This window comes from Aphanomyces astaci (assembly GCF_000520075.1).
Source record: "Aphanomyces astaci strain APO3 unplaced genomic scaffold supercont1.48, whole genome shotgun sequence".
Classification (NCBI taxonomy): domain Eukaryota; phylum Oomycota; class Saprolegniomycetes; order Saprolegniales; family Verrucalvaceae; genus Aphanomyces; species Aphanomyces astaci.
The window spans coordinates 103332-124278 of NW_009798311.1; the positions used below are offsets into that span (position 1 = coordinate 103332).

The window sequence follows — 20947 nt, forward strand, 5'->3', positions numbered from 1 at the left end:
GCGAGACCTCAGCACCGACCCCTGTTCCGATTGTTCAAGGTTGAAGCAGGTTCTTTGGACGCGTTCGTTGTCGATCTGTTGCAAAAGGGCTAGATGGAGCTCTCGATCAGCGACTGGGTATCCAACATCTTCGGTGTTCCCAAGCGTAGTGATGATGGTCAGATGCTTTCACGCCGTGAGTGGCTTCGTACCGCCACGCCTGACACCTCTATACGATGGGTGTTGGATTACCGCCATGTCAAAGCTCAGTCCATCGTGCCAAAGATCCCGCTGCCCAACATTGAAGACCTGTTTGACCGCATGCACGGATGTCGAGTCTCTACGAAGGTCGACTTAGCGTCTGGCTACCACCAAATGCTCGTGATGCCATCAGCGCGGAAGTACACCGCCTTCAGGACCCACCGCGGTGTTTATGAATGAGTAGTGGCCCCAATGGGTATGGCAGGCATGCCAGGCATCTGGTCTCGCCTGATGCTTCGATTGTTTGACAAGTTCGACTTTGTTGTGGTGTACATGGACGACATTTGTGTGTTCTCGAGGACGATCGAAGAACACGCTGATCATTTGCGTTCAATTTGCACTGTCCTTCGCACCGAGAAGCTATACGCACGTTCATCCAATTGTTCGTTTGGTGTCGACTCTGTCAACTCTTTGGGTCACACCATTTCGAAAGATGGCATCCACGTGGATCAGTCCAAAGTCCGTGCTATCGAAAAGTGGCCGGAGCCTCCGTCGAGCAAAGACGTAAGTTCATCCCCGACTTCGCGGAGCTCGTCCGTCCCCTTAGTGGATTGCTGAAGAAAGGAGTCAAGTGGCACTGGAGCGAGGACGAGCGTCGAGCGTTTTTGACAATCAAGTTCGCGTTGCAGCAAGCCCCTGTTTTGAAATTGCCTGACTACAACAAGCCTTTTGTGGTTACCACGGACGCCTCTGGTTTCTGCTGTGGTGCAGTCATTTCCCTGCTCGACGGCGACGGCAATGATCGGCCGGTTGCTTTCATGCCCAACCACGAACAGAATTGGCCCGCGCGCGAAAACGAAACTACACGCCATTAAGTTGGCTCTGGGCAAGTGGCGCTATTACCTGCATGGCAATCGGTTCGATGTTAACACCAACAACTCCTGCTGCAAGTGGTTCATGACAACGCCGGTCCATACGCCCAAGTTGACGCGTTGGCTTAACTTTTTCAGTTGTTTCGACATTGCCCTTCATCATCGTCCGGGCAAGTTAAATGTGGTAGCTGATGCCTTGTCTCGGCCTCCACAGGCCACCTCCACCGTTCACCAGCTCTCAATCCACGCGTGTGGTTTCCACTGTGCCTCAGTCGCCGCGCGCATCAATCGACTTCTTGTCCATGCCTCGGCTCTCTCCACCTACACGACTCGTGACATCGCCGTCATTGTCGACTCTCCTTTTTGGGGGGAGGAGTTGGAGGGGCAAAAAGGAGTACTAGTGCCTCAACGCCTAACGGTGAACCGCTCGAAGCAAGTGTCCTTTAGCACCATCGAAATGTATACCAAAGCCAAGGAACGTTTTGTGAAGGCATACACAAAGGACTCATGGACAAATTCGATAAAAGGTGAAGCCTTCAAGTGGAAGGAAGGATTTTGCTTTCTGCGAAACCAAGACCAAGTTTGGAAGCTATGTGTCCCCAACGATGACGTGCTACGCACCGAGATTTTATCTCACGCGCACGATTCAAGCACTGCCGCGCACCCTGGAACTCGACGTACAATGTTAAGTGTAGCGCAGTGGTATTACTGGAACACTCTTCCCAAAAACGTGAAGTTATACGTCGCGACTTGTGAAACATGCCGCCGATATAAGACGAGCAGTCTGCGTGCAAATGGCAAGATGATTCCCCTTCCCGCGCCGGAAGAGTGTTGGGAAACTGTTTCAGCGGATTAGAACACCGGTTTGTCCGTGTCAAAAGGCTATGATGCTATTTTGGTCGTGGTAGACAAGCTCTCCAAGCGGCCAAAGTACATCCCGACGAGATCAGATGTCGATGCACGCCAAACGGCGAAGGAATTCTTCGAACATGTTGTTCGCCACCATGGACTACCCGTCGAAAACTGGCGCCCATTCGCGTAGACCTTTCGCACAAGGTATCCCCAAACGCTTTCGATTGGATTTAGATTCGGGGAGAGCGAGGGCCAGCTGAGCAAAGGGGAGGAAATAGTCGGTCACCGTATCACAATAGGCACAGGAGTCCTACATAAGTTAGACCTTTGCTGGAAAATGCAGCCCAAATCATCACACTTCCAGCACCATTCAAATAGGTCTGCTCTCGCTTGCGGAGGTCATGCCAGTAATACTGGAGATCGTCAGGACCGTCCAGGTTAAATTTCTTCTCATCGGAGAAGACCACTTGGTTCCAACCAAGGCCGAGCTCCACATGGCATTTTGCCCACTCCACGCGAGCCGCCTTATGTGCCGCCGTTAATCATGGAGTCATCTTCCGCTTTTTGTACTTGAGGCGGAATGTTCGCGAAAGAAGTCGACGAACAGTACGTGGAGATACGTTTAGATTAAGGTCGTGCTTAATCCTACTTGAGCTTGGTTTGCCTTCGGATATAACCCGCAGGATACGATGATGGTCCCGTTCATCCAATTTGGACTTTCGGCCTTGTCTTTTGGACGTTCCATAGGTCTCAGGTGACCTAAGGAACCTCCAGATAGCGCCCTTGGACGCAAACACTTCCTTTGAAATGCGTCGGATCGACCAGCGAGCCTTGTGAAAGGCCAGGATCGATCCTTGCTCCTCAAGCGTGAAAAGCACGCCTTGTGGCATCTACACACGTCTACACACGTTCTGTGAGTGTTAGATATCGATTAGAAAGTCATACTATGTGATTGAGATGAAGGTTGATGTTCAAATGACCTCTAAATGTGGAAAAACAGTGTCTGTACCCATGTTTTTTGACCAGGCTCAAAACCATTCATTTCAGTATTTTCGACATTTCTCAAAAACTACTTCACTTTTTGTGAATTTAAAGGCACTGTTGTGTTTTTCTTTCATAATCGCGTAATTTGCTTCAAACGGTGTTTTAATTGGACAAAAATGAGAAATTATACAGGAAAAAAACAGCTGTACCCACCTTCAACGTCCAGCACTGTAGTGATCTAATGGAAAAGTCGCTCCGCTTTCATAGTCAGTTCATAATCGAATTATCAGTTTAGACGAAGAACATCATAGGTAAATTTGTTACTTTCTAAGCATTTGTACTCACATTTTGATAACCAATTTAGGATAACTTTTTTATCTTAAAGTATGTATGTGTCGGAACATTGAATTCTGTGTTTAGGGTAAGCGGTTACAACAGGTTTCATATAATTTATACAAGAGTATTGTTTTATAGAGATATATTTCTTTTGTGGATGGATGTCCACCGAGTTTAACACTCGACAAAACCTCAGATCCAACCCAATGTGGCCCGTGTCGACTAGGGTACTTCAAACCCAATCTTGAATGACAATGACTATTACCAATGGTTTCTACGCCATTTTTGCATTTCATTCACGTGGCGGAATGGTCAGCATTATATGACAGAGGTTTTGACTCGAACAAATAACGAGGTGTGATTGGGCAATACAAAGTTATGTAAATTGGTTAACTGTAAGTTATCTTAAACTGGTTTTTTTACGTTATACGAGTAACTACCAGTTCAGGTTGCGCCGATGATAATGTACCATGCCCGACAAACGAGAATTCGATGGCACACAACAATAATAAGAACGATGTCCTTCAGGAACAGCAACAAAGGCATAAATATGTATGTACTCGATTAAACATGCGACAAAAGGACGGATGTCGTAACGTTAGTTCACTACTAGTACTGAAACGGAAGCATGGATTGAAACGGCGGAGTCTAGTAACGTTACCGCAAATAGATCGATCCCCGCCGCCCGACCTTGAGCATGCGCGTCGACGACGATGCCGACGACAGTAGTAGTAGTAGGACCAGCAACCCCGAGGACATGGCTATTTGCAATCGGCTCATGAACCTGCGCAACGTCGAAGCCATGCATGCCATGGAAGACGAAGTGCTCCGTCTGACTCGAAAGCTGCGCGACATCGAAGTACCAGACATCGTTGCCTTGTTCTTCTCGTTACTATAAGCTGGTCGGTGTAGGCGCGGGACAAAGCTCAGCAGTCGACGGATTCACACTTGTCGTTTGTACTGCAGCGGAACCAAGAGCTCGAGCGCATCATCGTGTCGTCGTTTCAAGAAACAGAGTCGTTGAGACAGGATCTAGCGCGGCTGCAGAGGAAACTCGACGTGGTCAATACTAAACGATTGGCCACCGACGAAATAAATCAGTTGCTGGCCGAGGATATCCTAGCACAAGCTTTAGCCAGACACGCGGCGCAAGGTAGCTGGCTCGCGCGTTGCGAGGTATTTGTTCTCGCTACGTACTGCGCTATCCGAAAAAGAAATGAGTCGCACGCAATACGTGGATGTATGACAGGTATTGCAACAACAGTGCCGGGCTATCTCGCAAGACTTGGAGATGCGCACAACAGAGCTTGCAGCTCAAGTGCAGCAAAACCAGGTATGACAGTAGTACGGGTGAAATAATAGTTTAATGTTGTCAATGGCGTCATACAAGGCTATTCTATTGATATCCCCCCTTAACCCCGAAACCTCGTAGACCCAAATACAGACTGTGGACCGGTTGCAAGAAATGTTGTATCGCATGGAAGGCCGAGAACTCGACTTGACGACATTGTTAGCGCGATCGGAGTTCAAACTCGTACGTAAATGCTCGTTCATTTACATTGTCTCATGGACAAAAACAGAGTCAACTGCAGAAAGAAACCGAACAAAGTGCCCACGCCTTGCTGACCACGTTAGAAACCACGCTGGAAATCAAACAAGTACGTAGGACGGTATTTTTTGGTGGTCGACTTTTTATGTCTGGCGGTGTGTCGTAGCAAACGCTAAAAGTCGAAGAGGTGGCCCCAGATGCCTCTAGACCGTGCGTTGGATGTGGCGACTGGCAAACTGCCAAAGGCAAGCACAGGCGGCAGCTCGATACGTTGGCACGACAACGAGATAAACTCGCCAAGGACCTACTAGACGAACGGGCAAGTAGTATTACTACTAAGGCCTACTAGTATGGTGGTTTAGTAGTTGGCTCATAAACACGATGCAGGAAGCGGGGAATTTTGCACGAAATAGCGTCGCAGCGAAAGGCGAGGAAGTTAGGACCCTTAGAACTCAATTGGCGGTCGCTACGCAACAACTCGACAAGGTACACACAGTCGGTTACTATACGCAATGATCATGAATCGTGAGTTCTAATTTCGTTTTGAAATTCTACTACTCCGGAGTAGTACTTCTTTTTTATTAACGTTGTGTACAGGAGAATTTGGTGTGTTTGAATTTACAGGTAGTATCTGATGTGCTCGGTGACAGATGCGCCAATACATAAAAGAAGCTGAAAACAGCACCTCGTTTGAACGCTACGTGAACCTCAAGACGGAAAACTACGTTCTCATCCAACAACTGGAACAAGCTAACACGGCAACCCCCTCCCGGGACCACGACCCCGTAGCGGACGGGTCGAAACGGCGACTCACCAAGCCCAAGAACGTCGTCATGCCATTGATCGGGTCGTCCAGCAACAATGCACAACGCCCTGGGTCGTGGTTTCGACTGAATTGCTAGCTGTTGGTTGTCCGCCCTTGTAAATATAACATCCAAGACACAATCGTTTGTGCTCTGTGGTGGGGTTTCTACTGTATGTATATTATATATATATGTACCGACGGTCAAACTGGCAAGATACTAAACTGATTGGTGTCGAAAGTGCGAGTCATTGATGGAGCTGCGCGATGGAGCCACCGCCGCCCGCCTCTGGTTAAATAAATAGCCAGTCTGCGAGAAAATGCTACATCTAATGTCGGTGAAGCAACATCAGAAGGGGTTCCTTCATCAATCTTGCGTCAATGCCGAGTCGAATAACGGACGCCGTGAAGTAGCACATAAAATTAAAATAAATTTAATAAATTGAATTATATTGTCACTAAAAAATGAATTTAATACATGAAATAGAAATAGATTATTCTTTATTTTTATTTTATACAGTATGAAAGGCATACAGTATGATTGATTCACCTCTGATGCCCCAGTACAAGACATGTGGTAGCATTGAAAGTATCGTATCGCAGTGTTTGCCAGTAAAAGTCGACGAAAGTAGCACACGTCAATAGAATAAATTTTTCGAAACCTGGGGATCGAAACGAATAGATCCAATTGGATATAATTGACTGCACGGTATTCTCAATCAAAGATTATGCTCAGCTGTGATTGGCCCAACTCAATTTGTAATTTGAAGATTCACACATCCATGTCAAAATGGCATTCTAGGAAGGACAGCCCCAGCCACCCACCATGCAGTTCGACGCGCCCGGGAATTGACACTCAAGATACACAACATGTTTTACCACTGTGATATCGCGTCGAACGCTACGCTTGCCCTTGAAACATTGTATCAATCAGATCTTTGTTATCGTCGTTTAATTGTTGTACTTTAGGCCAATCAGAGAATTCGACCTCGGATTCGTCGTGAGATGTTCTTTATATTTTTGAGTCGTCCACGTGGACGAGTACTGTAGAACCACTCTACATACAATGTCCCCTATTGATGGTAGTGCTACTTTCGTCGACTTTTACTGGCAAACACTGTATCGCAGTGTTAGTGCGTTTGAAGTGCCTGTGATCGAACGCTCTTCGATGCTAATGGTGTCGTCCTGTGATCCTGAATAGTAGGGCTTTGCAAATACCTCCGCCCCGATATGACCATTTGCACTATACATATCGTTATGGCACTTCCGCTTTGTGATCCAAGGTAGCATTGTTACCGAAAGGCATGGGCAATACGTCGAGTTCCCGCCGCATGCGTTTCCAGTACAAAGCATCTCTGGTTGTTGGCAACGAACGTGATGACTGTTTTATCTATATTTAGCACGAATTCTACCAACATGCCCAAGCCGACCCCAGCCCCAGCCCCCTCGGGGGACACGTTCACACCACTCTTGCCCCTCATTCCCCGTAAGAATACCAAAAGCATTGAACCGGTACAACCCCCTTGTCTATACATACGTATATGCCTTGTGTGATTCTCATCTGTTTGGTATATAGACTCTCAAAACCAGGGGACGAAATAGCCACTTTTTCGACGCCCACGGCCGGTGGAAGTCGAGTCTGGAGCTGCCGGACGTGGCGGCGGTGGACCCTAGCCAGGCCCTCGACGCGATCAAGCACGTGCTGGCAGCCGATCCGACCAACCGGAGCGACACTGATATCCTTTTTCACACAAATTCGTTGCTAAGTCACCCGTGGAACGAGGAATGAGTCCTTGACAGAAACTTTACCCTTGCATCTTGTGTACAAATGGATGAAGGAAAACTGCAAAAACGTAAGAGTTCTCATATATACTTACTTGCCACTGGGGGGTACACAATATATATCATTGGAAAACCATCGTGTATGTGGTTCCTGTATAGACCATGATATTTGGGTCCAGCCACGACTACATTGGCCGAGAAATATGCCGCCAAATGCGACTCATCAAACTCCCGTGTACGAACAACTCAACTCCCGAAACTCCGACGTTTGTATATAATGTCCTTTCGGCCAAAAGTTGGATTTAAGTGCTGATTCGCCAAATCCATCGATCGATTTTTTATTTGTACTGAATTTTGTATGTAAGCTGTTCACACTATTTGAGGTTCCCACTTTCATTCGATGGTTGATCAGTATCCTGGTTTTGATTAGTCGGTTGATTGCCTGCCAATGTATTTGGTGATTCTGCTCTTGCGATTGAGTACCCCACTCCAAATTCGAATCGAATTGACAATATCATGTTGTAGAACTAATTTACTCCAACAAAACCAATCTATTCTTATTCCGTTTTCATTTCTAGCCCGAGCGATGCTCATTCGACAAGGCGATACCGGAGACAGATGTTATATTCTCATCGATGGCCTCGTGGATGTGTACTGTAAAGATAACAGTCACATCCTCGGCTGCGACGAAACCACCACGAACCTGCAGTACAAAGTGGCAAGTCATCGTTCTATACTCCAATCATCATCTTCATCCATCCTTTATAACGGATGGAAACCAGCATACAAAATTACATGCTCTGTCTTATGCTTTCATGTTTACATATACATGCTCTGTCTTATGCTTTCATGTTTATCCAGGTCAAACCTACCATCGACTATGGAGAGTACAAAGCTACGCTCGGCCCAGGCACGGTCGTCGGCGATGTCGTGTTGTGTACGTGTCCCCATTAAAACTCCGAAACTCATAAACCCCGAAACACCGGAACCCCGAACCCCCATATATTATATCTTTGCTTTTTTAGTAAACCCGTCAGCCAGACGCAATGCGACTGTGATCGTGTCCAACCTGACCGTCGAGTGCTATCTCGTGTATCTCGGTCGAGTCGACTACGTCCGGCTAATTCGCACCGTATCGATGGAGACGTCGCATTACGTGCAAGCCGAAGTGCTGGATTACATGTATTTATTTCAGAAATGGCCTACTGCAGGTACAAACCCACACCTGAATTATGTTATATAGTGCTTATACTATATGCATCCATAATACCAGCAAACAACTCGTCTAAATTATATACCTAGATCGCATGAAAATCGTGGCCCAGATGCGCTCCATTAGCTTTCGAGCTAACGTACGTATCAAGCATGTTTGCTTTTACATGACGTAAACTCGATGAAATGAATCGTTGTTTATGGGCATTTTTTGGTGTTTTATTGAATAATGCACACCTCATTGAATCCTATATATATATGCTAGTAATATTTGAAATGTGCCTGTAACGAGGGAACGACCGACGATAGGACTACTTGTATCGAGCAGGCACAATTGCCAAAACCATGTTCGTGCTCGTGTCGGGGGAATGCATGGAGCGGCAAAACTTCAACCTCCTCGACTCACCCCGTCATTTGCTGTTGTCGAAACAAAAGGCGGAAATTAAAATCAACATCGAACTCATGCTGCTCGGGCCGGGTGAATTAGCGAGTACGACTTCGTAAATATTTATTTTATTATCATATTGGCATACCGGTCGGATATATGGGGATGGGGGTAGACGAGCATGCATTTTTAAAAGCCAATCAAATCGGCGCGTTCGACATCAAAGCAGGTAACGTGTTTGCCATACATATCCTCCCTTTTTTTTGTTCGTAATAAAATGAATCAACTGTAGTCACCGATGTCCACGCGTTGTGCATCACTGTACGTCCAATTCTTCTCACTAGCGTGCGATATTGTACTTGTATTGTGCATTTCACCGAAATTTGGACTTGAGAGTCATTTCGCCAAATATTCCGAATCTATTTGATCGTATTTAATCTTGTACACACTATACTATACAAAGATGAGTATATATATATATGGTTTTGCTCGGAGGGGCAAACGTTTGGGTGGGCAGAAATTCGACATGACGTGATTTGATTGGCTAAGGCGGCTCGTTAATCGATTAAGACATTCGATTCTGCTGAGGGCTCGAGTTTCGAATCGATTTTTGACGTTTTACTTTTCGAAACGTTATAGCACCACAATGCTTTGAATGGCTAGGACGTAGTATTATTCCATTTGTTGACATTCGAGCTTATGTAGATTAATTTATTATATATCTGTTCATGGTTATTTACTTTTTTATATTGAAAACGTTTGTGCTCATTTTTCATAATATATTTTATGCATTAAACTTTCGAGAACAAACTATGTAGATTTACGTTAAAGTTCTTGCTAGTATCATCACTCAGTTATACCGCAGTATTGTCCCATTACTGGTAGCTAGGTTTCTCGTTATTCATATGGTTGTTGATAGCACTTATACTAGTATTTTATATATATATATACCCCATTGGTCATCACATGGAATGCTTGTTTATATGATGATACAAATAGTGGTTTTCCAACTGACTTGCTAGAGGCACCTGTACGACCTCTTGGCCGTGTCTGAAAAAGACTTTATCAAAGACATGCTGGTGAAACTCCAGTTTTTGGCCACTGACAGGGACGACTACCGCCGCGAACGCCTCGAGTTTGGGTCTCGATACCCCGACGCCCATGTTGCCATGTATGTTTGCTTCCATATCAATTAATTTGGTTGTGTATGTACAGTAGTATATATATATAGTGCTCGCGTTGTGTAGTAGTGTATGTTTCTATGGATGGAGCCTTTTACTAGTGGATAAATCAATCGCTACAATTTGTCGTTTGCGAGTTGTTTTGAGTCATTTCGCGACATACTGCACCTGCCTTAAAGTGCACAACTGTCCTTGTCCAGTTTGTTTGCTTGGGTAGGGTACTTTTTTTACTTGTGGTGCCTATTTTTTGCATAACTACAGCAGTAGTAAAGTAACGTTCCAGTTCTACCATATAGATTTGGCATGCTCAAGTGGAAGTACTGTAGTTGTATTCACTGTAATAAGTCATGACACTCTATTGTAGGACGTGGCAGCTGATGCGCATGGGGAATTTGAGGTGTGCGCGATGCGGTCGCCGTGGCCACCTCGCCAATGAACTCGCGCGATGCCACCACGAGCGCAAGGACGACTGGGCGCCGCTGCAGCTGCGCATCGAAAAGCAGCTCGGACAAACGCATGCGGTGCTGCAACAGATGACACGGGCCACGAGTACAGTGGTGACGCAGCTGTCGCCCCCGATCGCAAAGTACGTACATACTGTGGTGGTTGGAAGTCGGTACTAGGTACTATGTGGTATAAGGTACTCGAGGCATGGATTTGTGTGAATTGTGGCTGATTGAGATGTACGTAATCTGGAGGGCACAGGGGTTGAATGATGGTTGACTGGTGTGAGATTTGTAGTCGTCTGTGGTAGAATTAGGTACTCGGTACTACAACTGTGATGCTGTGAGGAGAATGTGGTAGGAATAGGTACTAGTACTAGGTACTCGAGGAAAGATTAGGTACTAGGTACTCTGGTACTTGGTACTAATTAGTACAATCGTGAAAGAGTGCTTGAGTACCGGAATTGTGACGATGTGGTACTAATTAGTACAATCGAGAAAGAGTGCTTGACTGTGAGTACCGGAATTGTGACTGATGTGTAAAGTAGACGATCGTCGGCGGCGTACGTAGAAGCCATGATGCAGGATAACGATGCTATGCTGCCTTCGGCCAAGGACCAGTTGGCGGATTGCTGGCGCCAGCGCCTGCTGGTGTTTCCGAGCTTGACCAAGCCGTCCATTCAGAAAGAACACGATCAAGAAGACGAGGAAGAAGAGTGCCACAACGACAGTGACGGCGACGAGCGAGGAATGGGCGGGTAGTACATTATTATCAAGTCAATTCGAAATTACAGTGGGGTGCTCAATGGAATGAGCAGCACGAAATCGATCGACCAATCAAAATCCAAACAAGTAGCCAATCAAATCCACTCTTCGACCAATTCAACATCGAATTAGTGTGTGAATTATATTACTGTAGTGTGAAACTGGACGACCTTTACATACAAAAGTCAGTACAAAGAATCGATGGATAGATTTGGCGAATCAGGACAAAAGTCCAAATTTTGGGTAAAAGGACTGAACCCCGCTAACCGACTTGTGTTATCACGTTAAGAAAATAGTACTATTAGTAACTATTAATAGTACTACTAGACGTACTGTACGTTCCATGGCAACTGGGTTCTGTACCACGATACATGATTGGTAGAAAGCAATCACTCTGAAATTTTCAACCAATCACCTGCACCTTTACTTGAATTTTAGAGAAAACTGGATAAAATCAGGTGGCTCGGAACTGTTTTCAGCTATTTTCACTCTTTTAGTTCATTTCCCATCAACTCTCGAATTTCGACATAATTTTAATTTCTACGAACTGCATTATTGTGAATTCGCTATATATTTCCAAAATATCAATATTGAATCGCGCTTGAGTTCTGATTGGTTGAAAATACTTGTCCTTTCTGTTAGAGCCAATCACATCCAGTCAAAAATGGATTAGCCATTAATTAGCGTCGATTCGTGATTCGATTCGGCGGCGGGATTCGATTTGGCAGGGTCTGGAAACTTGTACCGAATCCACAATAATTCTCCTCTTTAAGAAACCCTGTTATAATACTATTAAAAGTATTGTGAAGTCGCTATAAACTTGCAAAATTCGCCTGGTTTGTCTAATCAATATTGAATCACGCAGGAGTTCTAAATGGTTGAATATAGTTGTCCTTTCTGCAAGAGCCAATCAAATCCACTCAAAAATGGATTAGCCAATAGCATCGATTCGTGATTCGATTCGACGTGGTGTGGAAATTCGTACCGAATCCACAATAGCAAAATGAGTAAAGGAACCACTCGATCGAAGGGTCGCAAAAAGTTTCACGGAACCATGCCCATACATGTAGTAGCATGTTCTATCTGATATACTAGTATATTGTTGTGCTCATTGTAACAGTACCTTGGAGCGACATCGAGTATGAATCGAAACATCCAAGTAAGAAGAATCGGCAGAAGTACTGTATTTGGCCAACCAATCCACCATTAACATCTAAATAGTGTGGGACTAAAAATAGTGTGATAAAATCCCACTTTTACGATTTTGCCCACACAGGGCGTAAAATTCACATGTCAGTACCGTACCTTTCGATTCAATGTTGGAGTGGTACAGCCAGGAGTACCACTGGAAAATTTGATATTCATTGCCTCTAGACATAAATATCCTTTCAGAAGTAATGCCTCTCTACGACGCGATAACTGACGAGCAAACTTGAAGCGACTTCCTGCAGATTTCAGCATGCAAACTTGAGCTTGTAAACTGACATTGACACCTCCATTCACTTTCCATTATGCTGTGACCGTCCCATCGCAAGCCCTAGAAATGTACTTGTATGATTTCAATTTGAGTTTGATTGCCACGAAGAACTCCCATAAAATTATATTCCTCCAACATCACATAGAATTATTAATTTTGAATAGACTAGAAACAGAGTGGACACAGGCGAGTACCACTCCAACATTGAATCGAAAGGTACGGTAGCATTAACGTTACAGAGAATCGATCGACAGATTTGGCGAATCAGCATACAAGTCCAGTACAAGGACAATGTATTTCAAGCTTTCTTTATACAGCGATCTGGCGGTGCCACCACGAACTTTGTAGCCACCGCTAAACTAGCCACTGTGAATTACGATCCTGTAAAGGCAACACAGGTTTACACAATGAACCTGGTTGTCTGGAATTCTGTTGAAAGTTCGGGTATTAATTTATAGAGGTGTGGTCGAAGAGTGATTGTAAATCCTCTGTGATAACTGGCAGTTGGATTGGCGTGAATTATCCATCGAAGAAGTCACATGAAGCAAGGTCCGGGCGGCGGCGCCGGGAAGGGCAAGGCGGAAGGTGCGCCCATCTTTCTTCAGAAGACGTACACGATGTTCGAGAATGCTCCGGTGGAGATTGCAGCCTGGGCCAACAACGGTACCACGGTCGTGATCAAAGACCCTGACGAGTTTGCCAAGGCGATGCTGCCCAAGTACTTCAAGCACAGCAACTTTGCGTCGTTCGTGCGGCAGCTCAACTTCTACGGGTTCCGCAAGTACAAGAAGGACGACATCTTGATCACTGAGGACGAAGCGACCAAGAACTGGTGGGAGTTTTACCACGACAAGTTTCTTCGCCACGCGCCAGAACTCATGACCCACATCCGCCGCAAAACGTACTCGGAAGGGCCGGACGGCCAAGGCGGCAACGCCCACGGCAGCCACGAAAAGGAAGAAGTCGAAGTGCTCAAGGCCCAAGTCACGACGCTCCAGTCCCAGCTCGAGCAGGTCACCGCGCAAATCACCAGTCTCACAGACGTTGTTACGACATTACTCCAATCCAAATCAGGGCGACGGCACGACAGTAGTAGCAGCACCGGAAATAGTGACCTGCCGCCGTCGAAGCGATTTAAAACCGAAAGGTAGTAGGGTCCAACACGTAGTCATTGAAGAATGGGAGGCTACGGTTGGTTGTTAGTAGATTAAGGGTAAAAGTACACTATCGTATCGGTAAGGAGGACAGTATTGTCGATTTGATACAAAATTGGGGAGGGTGCAATACGAATCGCGCCGGCCAAACCGATCCACAATCGATCTGATTGGTTGAATTTCATTTAGAAGGTTTTGATTGGTTAATAATGTTGAGCTCATCTGAAGTAGCCAATCAAATCGATTTAAATTCCAACGAGAAACCACGCCACAACACGAAATTTCACTCGAAAGCACAATATCTATAACTAGTGGAACTTCACTCCAAGCGCGTTGCTTTAGTAAGCTTATGTTAGGGTGTTGTGGCGCTTCGCTTACAGTTCATTTCGGCGTGTCAGTCAGATTTTAGCTTACTACTTTTTATTTATGACACCAATTCACGTGAATTCACGTTTCTTGGCTGGGCCAAAATGCTGGACTAACAGCATTTTGGCCCAGCCAAGATACTGTAAATTGACCTGATCAATGATTAGTTGAAATCGCTCGTAAATCCCGTTGATTGGCCAGAGCATTCTGAGTTTTCAGTACCGGTATTATTGTAGATAATCAACAATTGTATGTATTATTAAAGTGAGTTTGAAACTTGAATATTGTCATAATCATTCACAAATGGAATTTCGACATGGATTGACAGTGATATAACTATGGTATCGACTATACTGGCCATCTACTATAGTACGTTAAGCGACTTCGAAGTATTCTGTTTTTGCTTATTTTTTGGTGATTTCATTTTTCTAGTGATTCGATTGGCTATTCCAAAAATCATACAACTCCATTGGCCAATTTGAGTGCACCTTAAACTGTCCCGTGCACCATAGCACCTACTCAAAGTAGTGGTTGTCCGAACAGGAAGGGCTCCATTCGGTGGACAAGCGAGGATGACTTGGCGCTGGCGAACATTCCTCCAACATCTACCAGTCATGAAGTCTTGGGGGAGGTGCTCGCGTATAACTTGCTTTTGGTCCTAGGGGAGTTAAAGTTCCTGGCTTCTCTGCCAGGTACTCGAAGTTGACGGCAAGAAAACATCGTACAGGTTCCACCTGATACTCGACAACCATGAAAAGTTCCAGAAGGATTCTGTGTATTTGTATGGTGTCGATCGACCGTATGAGTGCGAGCAGAAGTCTGCGACGACGGGCAGGCTTCGCGAAGCGAGAACGCTTGTAAGCCATGACAAGTTCTTCCACAGACAGCATTATTACAAAGTAACGTTAGCTGATTCCTTATGTTTATTCCGGACGCGGAATTCTATTTATACAGCGAAATCGTCTAAATTTAATCTTTGTCCGTGTAATTATTCTCACGGACACGAACACGGATTGAATTCCGAAATCTCCCTATTGTTAACAGTAAACCATGCACCATAAAGCGTCTCTCCTATTCTGCCTTGATTTGAGTGAAAATCAGAGTAAATAAATCCCAAAATGAACTCTGTTCAGGCCGATTAAATAGTAAAGAAGAATGCCCAACCTTTCATTTGAGCACTTTTTCAAATTTAAATCCTGGTCCTGAGAGACGAGTAAGCTGCATTCTGCGACGAGGTCTCTTTCCAGTGCACCTTAAATTGGCCATCTACGTTAACTGTAAAGCAATAGCTGCAAATGTATTGTGGATTCTACTGTGTGTAATTTCTAGACCACGTCTCGCGCTGAAATCGAATCACGAATCGACGCTATTGGCTAATCCAATTTTGAGTCAATCGCATTGCTCTTCATAAAATACAAGTATATTCAGCCAATCAGAAGTTACAACGCGAATGTTGGTAATTTAGTTTACTACAGTAGTAGTATGGTGCAAGTCATCTAAGGACTACAAAAAATATACCATAATAATGATAGAACTGGACAAGCCCAACAGAAGTTACGGTTCAGATTTTCGATTGGTGAAAAATTGATCGAGTAATAGAATTTAAACCAACCGGCCTTTTTGTACGGAGATATATGGAACCAGGTACATTTTGGCCGAATAGGAGTATCAAGTATATCTTGGTCTTTGTATACAGCACTTATCCGTACAAATGTTTTCATTGTATCCGGATTATTCACAATGTTTAACCTAATTACCAGGTAAAAAACGTAACTAATAATGATTTAACGTCAACATTTCGTGGGTTTAACTGAAAGAACCGAGGAGTTTAATAGTAAAACGTCTCCTCCTGAGCATGGCCAATCTTTAGTCTTTATTAATAGATGACTTGCACCATACTATTAATAACGTCACAGTAGTTCTCGGCGCTAAGTTAGTACTTCTAGTACTTGGATGCTGTCGTGCTCATTGGTTTCCCCATACTACTACTCTTGGAGCTCTTGGCTTTCTTGATCGTCGTAGACATGGGACTAGTCGCGCATCGGCTCGAGTTATTCCAATGGTTGATACCACCTGCATTTTTCAATCGACTTGTGTTTCCACGCGTGGCCGCTTTCGATGATGCCTTGGACACTAACGTTATGGGCGACTCCTGTATCGTTCTGCCAGTTGCTTTGGGCTTGTCCGTGGTATTTTTAGGTTTGCTGGTAAGGGCCGCCGCCAGCCTGTTTTGGCTTTCGTGGTAAAGGGTCAACGGCGACTTCTTGGTAGGCTCGTCGGTTCCACGCGTCGAACTCGACACGGAAGTAGACCGACCGCTCTCGCTGCGCACGTCGTCAAACCGGCTCGCCCATACGGACGTCACATGCAGCTCGAACTCGGCATCCTCCAAAATGGCCTGGCTCACACATCCATAGTAGACTTCAAACTCGTGGGCGGTCACCATTGGGCCCGGAAATACCATCTTCAACACGTCGCAAACTTCCTCGACTGTGGCCTTCCCGCTCAACACGGAAGGGTGCTGCGTCGGGTCGAAGCGGTCAACGAGTTCGACCAGCGACACCCGCCCCAATTTGTCCACGTCGATGCTCCGGAAGGCTCGACGTACGAGCCCCAGGCGGGTGGACGACAGTGGCGTGTGCAGTTGCTGAGCAACGTGGCGCATGTCCAACGTGTGATTCACTGCGAACCACTCAAAGATGACCCGCCAGTCCTTGTCGGACAGCACGACCCCCGCCGCATTCTTCATCGTGTCCTTAAAGGCTTGAAGGGATAGTTTCTTGACTGGCGGAGGGGCGCTCTTGGTTGGTGAAGGGTCTTGTGCAAGAGAAATCGCCGTCGATTCCCCGCATAGAGCCATCCACCCCCCGACTCCTATCTACACAGACAATTGCATTGAGCAAGAAGCAAAAGTCGTGCAATGATCCATCAATATTGTGGCTAAGAATACTTTATTACACTGGGCTATAAATGTATAACCCGTTCGGATAAGGACTGTCAAGTTGAAAGAAATGAAAACAAGGATAGGTAGCCACGTACGTACTGCATTGAGTTGAGTGCGAATTCGTGTGAAAATTCCACGGAGGCCAGCATCGAGTTCTCTTGCTGGAGGCGACAATGTTTTTCCTTGTTCATTGTCGTTGGTTGCAGTCCCGAGATCGTTATTTTTACTGCCTTCATACAGCAACGAGCTGGCCGAATCGTGGGTCAACCATGGGGCTTGAATGCGTGAAAAGTTGGTTCGTTTTTCTTTCGTCTTTGCTGTAGAACTTGTGGTGGACGCTTGTGGCGGTCGCTGGCCGGTATAGGCGGTCCTGGGGCGTGGTGACCCTGGGGGCATGATATTCCAAGTGGCACACACCACTCGAGTAAACGCAGCGTCGTCCGACGTGGCCGAGCTCACGTGGGTGTAATGCTTGGCGAATTCAGGCCAGGTTATCGCTGCGTCTCGAGTGAGAAGGTTGGTCATGGCTGCCAAGAGCTCGCTGCGCACTTCGTCGATGGTGAGCACGCCAGACTCGACCTCGGGGAGCGCCGATCCGTCAAACTGCCGTCGAAGGGTGCTCAAGCTGACCGCGCCAGTGTGGTGGACATCGACGGATTCAAAGGCTCGGGTGACTAGCTCCAAGCGGCTGCCACTCAGGGGGGTTTCCAGTGCACGGGCCCACTCCGCTGCTTGGATCGTGCCGTCGCCGTTAGTGTCAAACACTGCAAACACGGCGCGAAGGTCCTTTTCCGTGGCAGACAAGTGCAAAGTGTCTAACGCTAGCGATTTAAACGCAGGAAACGTCCACGACGTGGCAACGCCCCCCCCGTGGAGGTGCTGACTCAACGCCTGAAACGCTTGTAATCCCCGTGTTTGCAATTGGGTTTTGAGTTGCTGCAATACAAACGCCACGCCTAAGTGGTACGGAAAAGGTTAGGGTTAGCTAGACGAACATGAGACCAACCAATCGCACAGGGCATGAATTCATACCGGCTTCGTTGTTGGTATGAGTAGTCGAGCCTGCCAACGTTTCACTAACTTTGTCCTGGCGATTCACACCAGTGGACGGTCTGGACGGAGTATTATTCGACAATGCAGTTGGTTGTTGCTTGGATTGAGATGGTTTATACCCCACTCGCTTTCGAGATAAAACGTCATCGCTTGCATCGCCCAATTGCCTCAACACTGTCAAATATACATGTCAAAACCAACAACTGCCCAATCCACTCATATATATTGACAACAAAAGCCAACCAGTGGTTCGTGTTGTTACCTTGGCCAGCGTTCTCCTTGTCGCGTTGCAGAGCCTTTCCAAAGCAAAACGTGGGGGGTGGCAACGTATACGTTGCGCTTTTCGCGTGTCCAATGCCAGCCGGACCATATCGAGAACTGAGCAGTTTGGTCGGGTGCCGTGGAAGGTAGTTGAGCTTATAAAACGACACAAACTCGTCAAACGAGATGGTGCCGTCGCCGCCCGTGTCCAGTTGAAACAGCGCACTCACAATGTTTTGGGGCGTCGGATCTTCACCAAGGGCTTCCAGCAACTTGCCCAGTTCGCTCTGGTCGATCACGCCATCCTTGGACGTGTCCACACAGTCAAATATCGCCCGCGCTTGTTCCACCGCCGTCGCCATTGTGGAGAAGATCTTATCGGGGAACCGTCGCGCCGTTGGATTGGCGGACGGTTGGTACTGTACTACTATTATTTTTTTGGCCAATGAATCGGTGTGTAACGTAAAAAGCCAATTTAAGGTGCTCGATCCATTTAAGGTGCACTCGAATTAGCCAATCAATTCCTACAAAGAAAGTTTTTAACCTAACCGCCCAAAAAATATGCAAATGGATATACAAAGACTAAGCTCGAATGGTGCACCTTAAATTGGACCGCTTGTTTTAAGCTGTTTGTGGACAAAGTGGAGTGAATGATAATGAATTATAACAGGAACCATATCGCATTCATAACTCCCGAATAGGCCTGGATTTTGGCTTTATGTACATATTCTAGAATTATAATCCGATACCTACGAGTCGAGTTACATTCCTCCACGGCAGCGTCTCAGAAAAAGTGTTCTTAACTGTAAATTGGACTTTTACGTTACTACTAATAGTAGTACTAGAGGACTACTGTACATGTTATTATTAATAGAACCGTCGAGATAACCAATAAGGTTGCGGTGATCAACCAACCATCATGCAGAACACAGTAATTCCTTCAGAGAACACTTCCACTGATTGTATTACTGTGGTAGGGTATGTCATAGTCATATAGTATTGCGTAAACCAAAACAGCACAATTCATCCAGCTAGGGGTTAAGTGTATTTCAGAGGTTAGCGATAGCCGACCTCTAGCGATGCAACTTAACCACAGGAATATCAACACAAGGGTCCCGGGGGTTCCGAGGTTACAGGGCGGCTACTGGTTCCTATGAAAGGACTGCGTAAGCGACAGTGGAACTGTTGCTCTCGGGGAATTATCTTGCAGAAGAGGCGGCTCAAATCAATTTGCCTAACTCACGATATTTACTGCCCAATCAAAATTCAAGCGCAAAAGATTGTCACGTTTGGCGAATATTGAATGGCATTACAAATCAAAATGGCACGTCGGACCCCTCTCCGGTTCAGACGGGGCTGATCCTCTTTGATGGAGCGGCACGCACAGAGGATGCGTGTGGTGGTTCAGGCTCGCCATATGGCGATCCTCTGGTATGCGAATTCCTGGCTCGGTTTCTCCCGGATCCCATCACGAACAATCAAACGGAATATGATGGACTTCTCGGGGCACTACGTCTTCAGGACCGGGAAGTATGCGGGGACAGCAACCTGCTGCTCATTACACAATTTCGGGGCCTCAACCGAGTCCGCCATCCAGACCTCCGCGCCGTCTACATGCATGATAGCCCGTACCCTTATGGTCAAGGTCCATTGTACCTACAAGCACCACACTCGGGACGAAGCTAAGCCGCAGATTTACTATCGAAAGTGGCCCCTGATTATCTCTTGGATTTTGCATCCCGGCACCCAGGCTTACCGTTGCCCTCACACATCCTCCCCTCACTGTACGACTCCCTCGACGAGGCTCACTCTTGACCCGGGATAAGGCCACGGCTCCGCCCAAGCTAGTTTAGTCTGTACAAACTACTAATGCACTATCAACAACAACAACAAATCAAAATGGCAGGATGAAAAAGAATCCAAATTTTATGTTTAGGAACAACTGTGACGTACCGTTAACAAAAGAGTTCACACATCATATTTTTTTACTCCAAAGACTTACGCACTTGCGTTAGCTTCAGCTGGTGTTTCTAGCCGCTTCTTTCGTGACAGCTGCACCATTGCGATCGCTGGGCGACGGCGATGCTTGGGATTACATCCCCGCCGAGTTCACATTCCTGCCACATAAATTTTGCTGAAAACCACATAACAGACGCCACCTGTCAACTCATGTGTTGAGGTAGAGTCTCGAGTGAGGTGGATGCACATCAAGGTACTTAAAAAGGGAATTGTATTACATCTGAATTGTTGGTACGACACTACAGCTGAACGTATTCCGGGGTACTAGTAATATATAATCGGATGGTGACAAGGAATACCGTAGAATGAAAGTGCATACGATAGGAATGA

General features: G+C 46.1%; 4 protein-coding genes across 4 annotated transcripts; 3 read left to right on the plus strand and 1 right to left on the minus strand.

Annotated features, from left to right (window-relative positions):
- The first annotated feature begins 3884 nt into the window (after positions 1-3884).
- H257_13380 (hypothetical protein) lies at positions 3885-5724 on the plus strand. Its single transcript, XM_009840878.1, has 8 exons — positions 3885-4083; positions 4137-4400; positions 4474-4557; positions 4657-4758; positions 4805-4882; positions 4940-5092; positions 5161-5259; positions 5424-5724. The coding sequence occupies exons 1-8, from the start codon at positions 3922-3924 to the stop codon at positions 5673-5675; spliced, it is 1194 nt and encodes a 397-aa protein (XP_009839180.1). The 5' UTR covers positions 3885-3921; the 3' UTR covers positions 5676-5724.
- Positions 5725-6975: 1251 nt separating this feature from the next.
- On the plus strand, positions 6976-11451 carry H257_13381 (hypothetical protein). The gene is made up of 14 exons (XM_009840879.1): positions 6976-7087; positions 7152-7311; positions 7385-7428; positions 7517-7592; positions 7936-8075; positions 8219-8294; positions 8383-8568; positions 8660-8709; positions 8879-9059; positions 9130-9183; positions 9247-9275; positions 9977-10125; positions 10500-10721; positions 11127-11451. The coding sequence occupies exons 1-14, from the start codon at positions 6992-6994 to the stop codon at positions 11338-11340; spliced, it is 1677 nt and encodes a 558-aa protein (XP_009839181.1). The 5' UTR covers positions 6976-6991; the 3' UTR covers positions 11341-11451.
- Positions 11452-13332: 1881 nt separating this feature from the next.
- On the plus strand, positions 13333-14116 carry H257_13382 (hypothetical protein). Its single transcript, XM_009840880.1, has one exon. It carries the CDS (start codon positions 13360-13362, stop codon positions 13969-13971), a length of 612 nt encoding a protein of 203 aa, XP_009839182.1. The 5' UTR covers positions 13333-13359; the 3' UTR covers positions 13972-14116.
- A 2074-nt stretch (positions 14117-16190) lies between these two features.
- On the minus strand, positions 16191-19034 carry H257_13383 (hypothetical protein). The gene is made up of 4 exons (XM_009840881.1): positions 18600-19034; positions 18317-18511; positions 17384-18240; positions 16191-17218 (listed from the first exon to the last, which is right to left on the minus strand). The coding sequence occupies exons 1-4, from the start codon at positions 18958-18960 to the stop codon at positions 16283-16285; spliced, it is 2349 nt and encodes a 782-aa protein (XP_009839183.1). The 5' UTR covers positions 18961-19034; the 3' UTR covers positions 16191-16282.
- Positions 19035-20947: the final 1913 nt, after the last annotated feature.

Coding starts and splice junctions, on each gene's coding strand:
- H257_13382 (XM_009840880.1), top strand. CDS start 13,360: ATGAAGCAAGGTCCGGGCGGCGGCGCCGGGAAGGGCAAGGCGGAAGGT.
- H257_13380 (XM_009840878.1), top strand. CDS start 3,922: ATGCGCGTCGACGACGATGCCGACGACAGTAGTAGTAGTAGGACCAGC. Junction 4,084..4,136: donor GAAAGCTGCGCGACATCGAA/GTACCAGACATC, acceptor TGGTCGGTGTAG/GCGCGGGACAAAGCTCAGCA. Junction 4,883..4,939: donor CCACGCTGGAAATCAAACAA/GTACGTAGGACG, acceptor GGTGTGTCGTAG/CAAACGCTAAAAGTCGAAGA.
- H257_13383 (XM_009840881.1), bottom strand. CDS start 18,960: ATGGCGACGGCGGTGGAACAAGCGCGGGCGATATTTGACTGTGTGGAC. Junction 18,512..18,599: donor CAAGGAGAACGCTGGCCAAG/GTAACAACACGA, acceptor TATATTTGACAG/TGTTGAGGCAATTGGGCGAT. Junction 17,219..17,383: donor TTCGCACTCAACTCAATGCA/GTACGTACGTGG, acceptor TTGTCTGTGTAG/ATAGGAGTCGGGGGGTGGAT.
- H257_13381 (XM_009840879.1), top strand. CDS start 6,992: ATGCCCAAGCCGACCCCAGCCCCAGCCCCCTCGGGGGACACGTTCACA. Junction 7,593..7,935: donor GCGACTCATCAAACTCCCGT/GTACGAACAACT, acceptor TTTCATTTCTAG/CCCGAGCGATGCTCATTCGA. Junction 8,569..8,659: donor TCAGAAATGGCCTACTGCAG/GTACAAACCCAC, acceptor TTATATACCTAG/ATCGCATGAAAATCGTGGCC.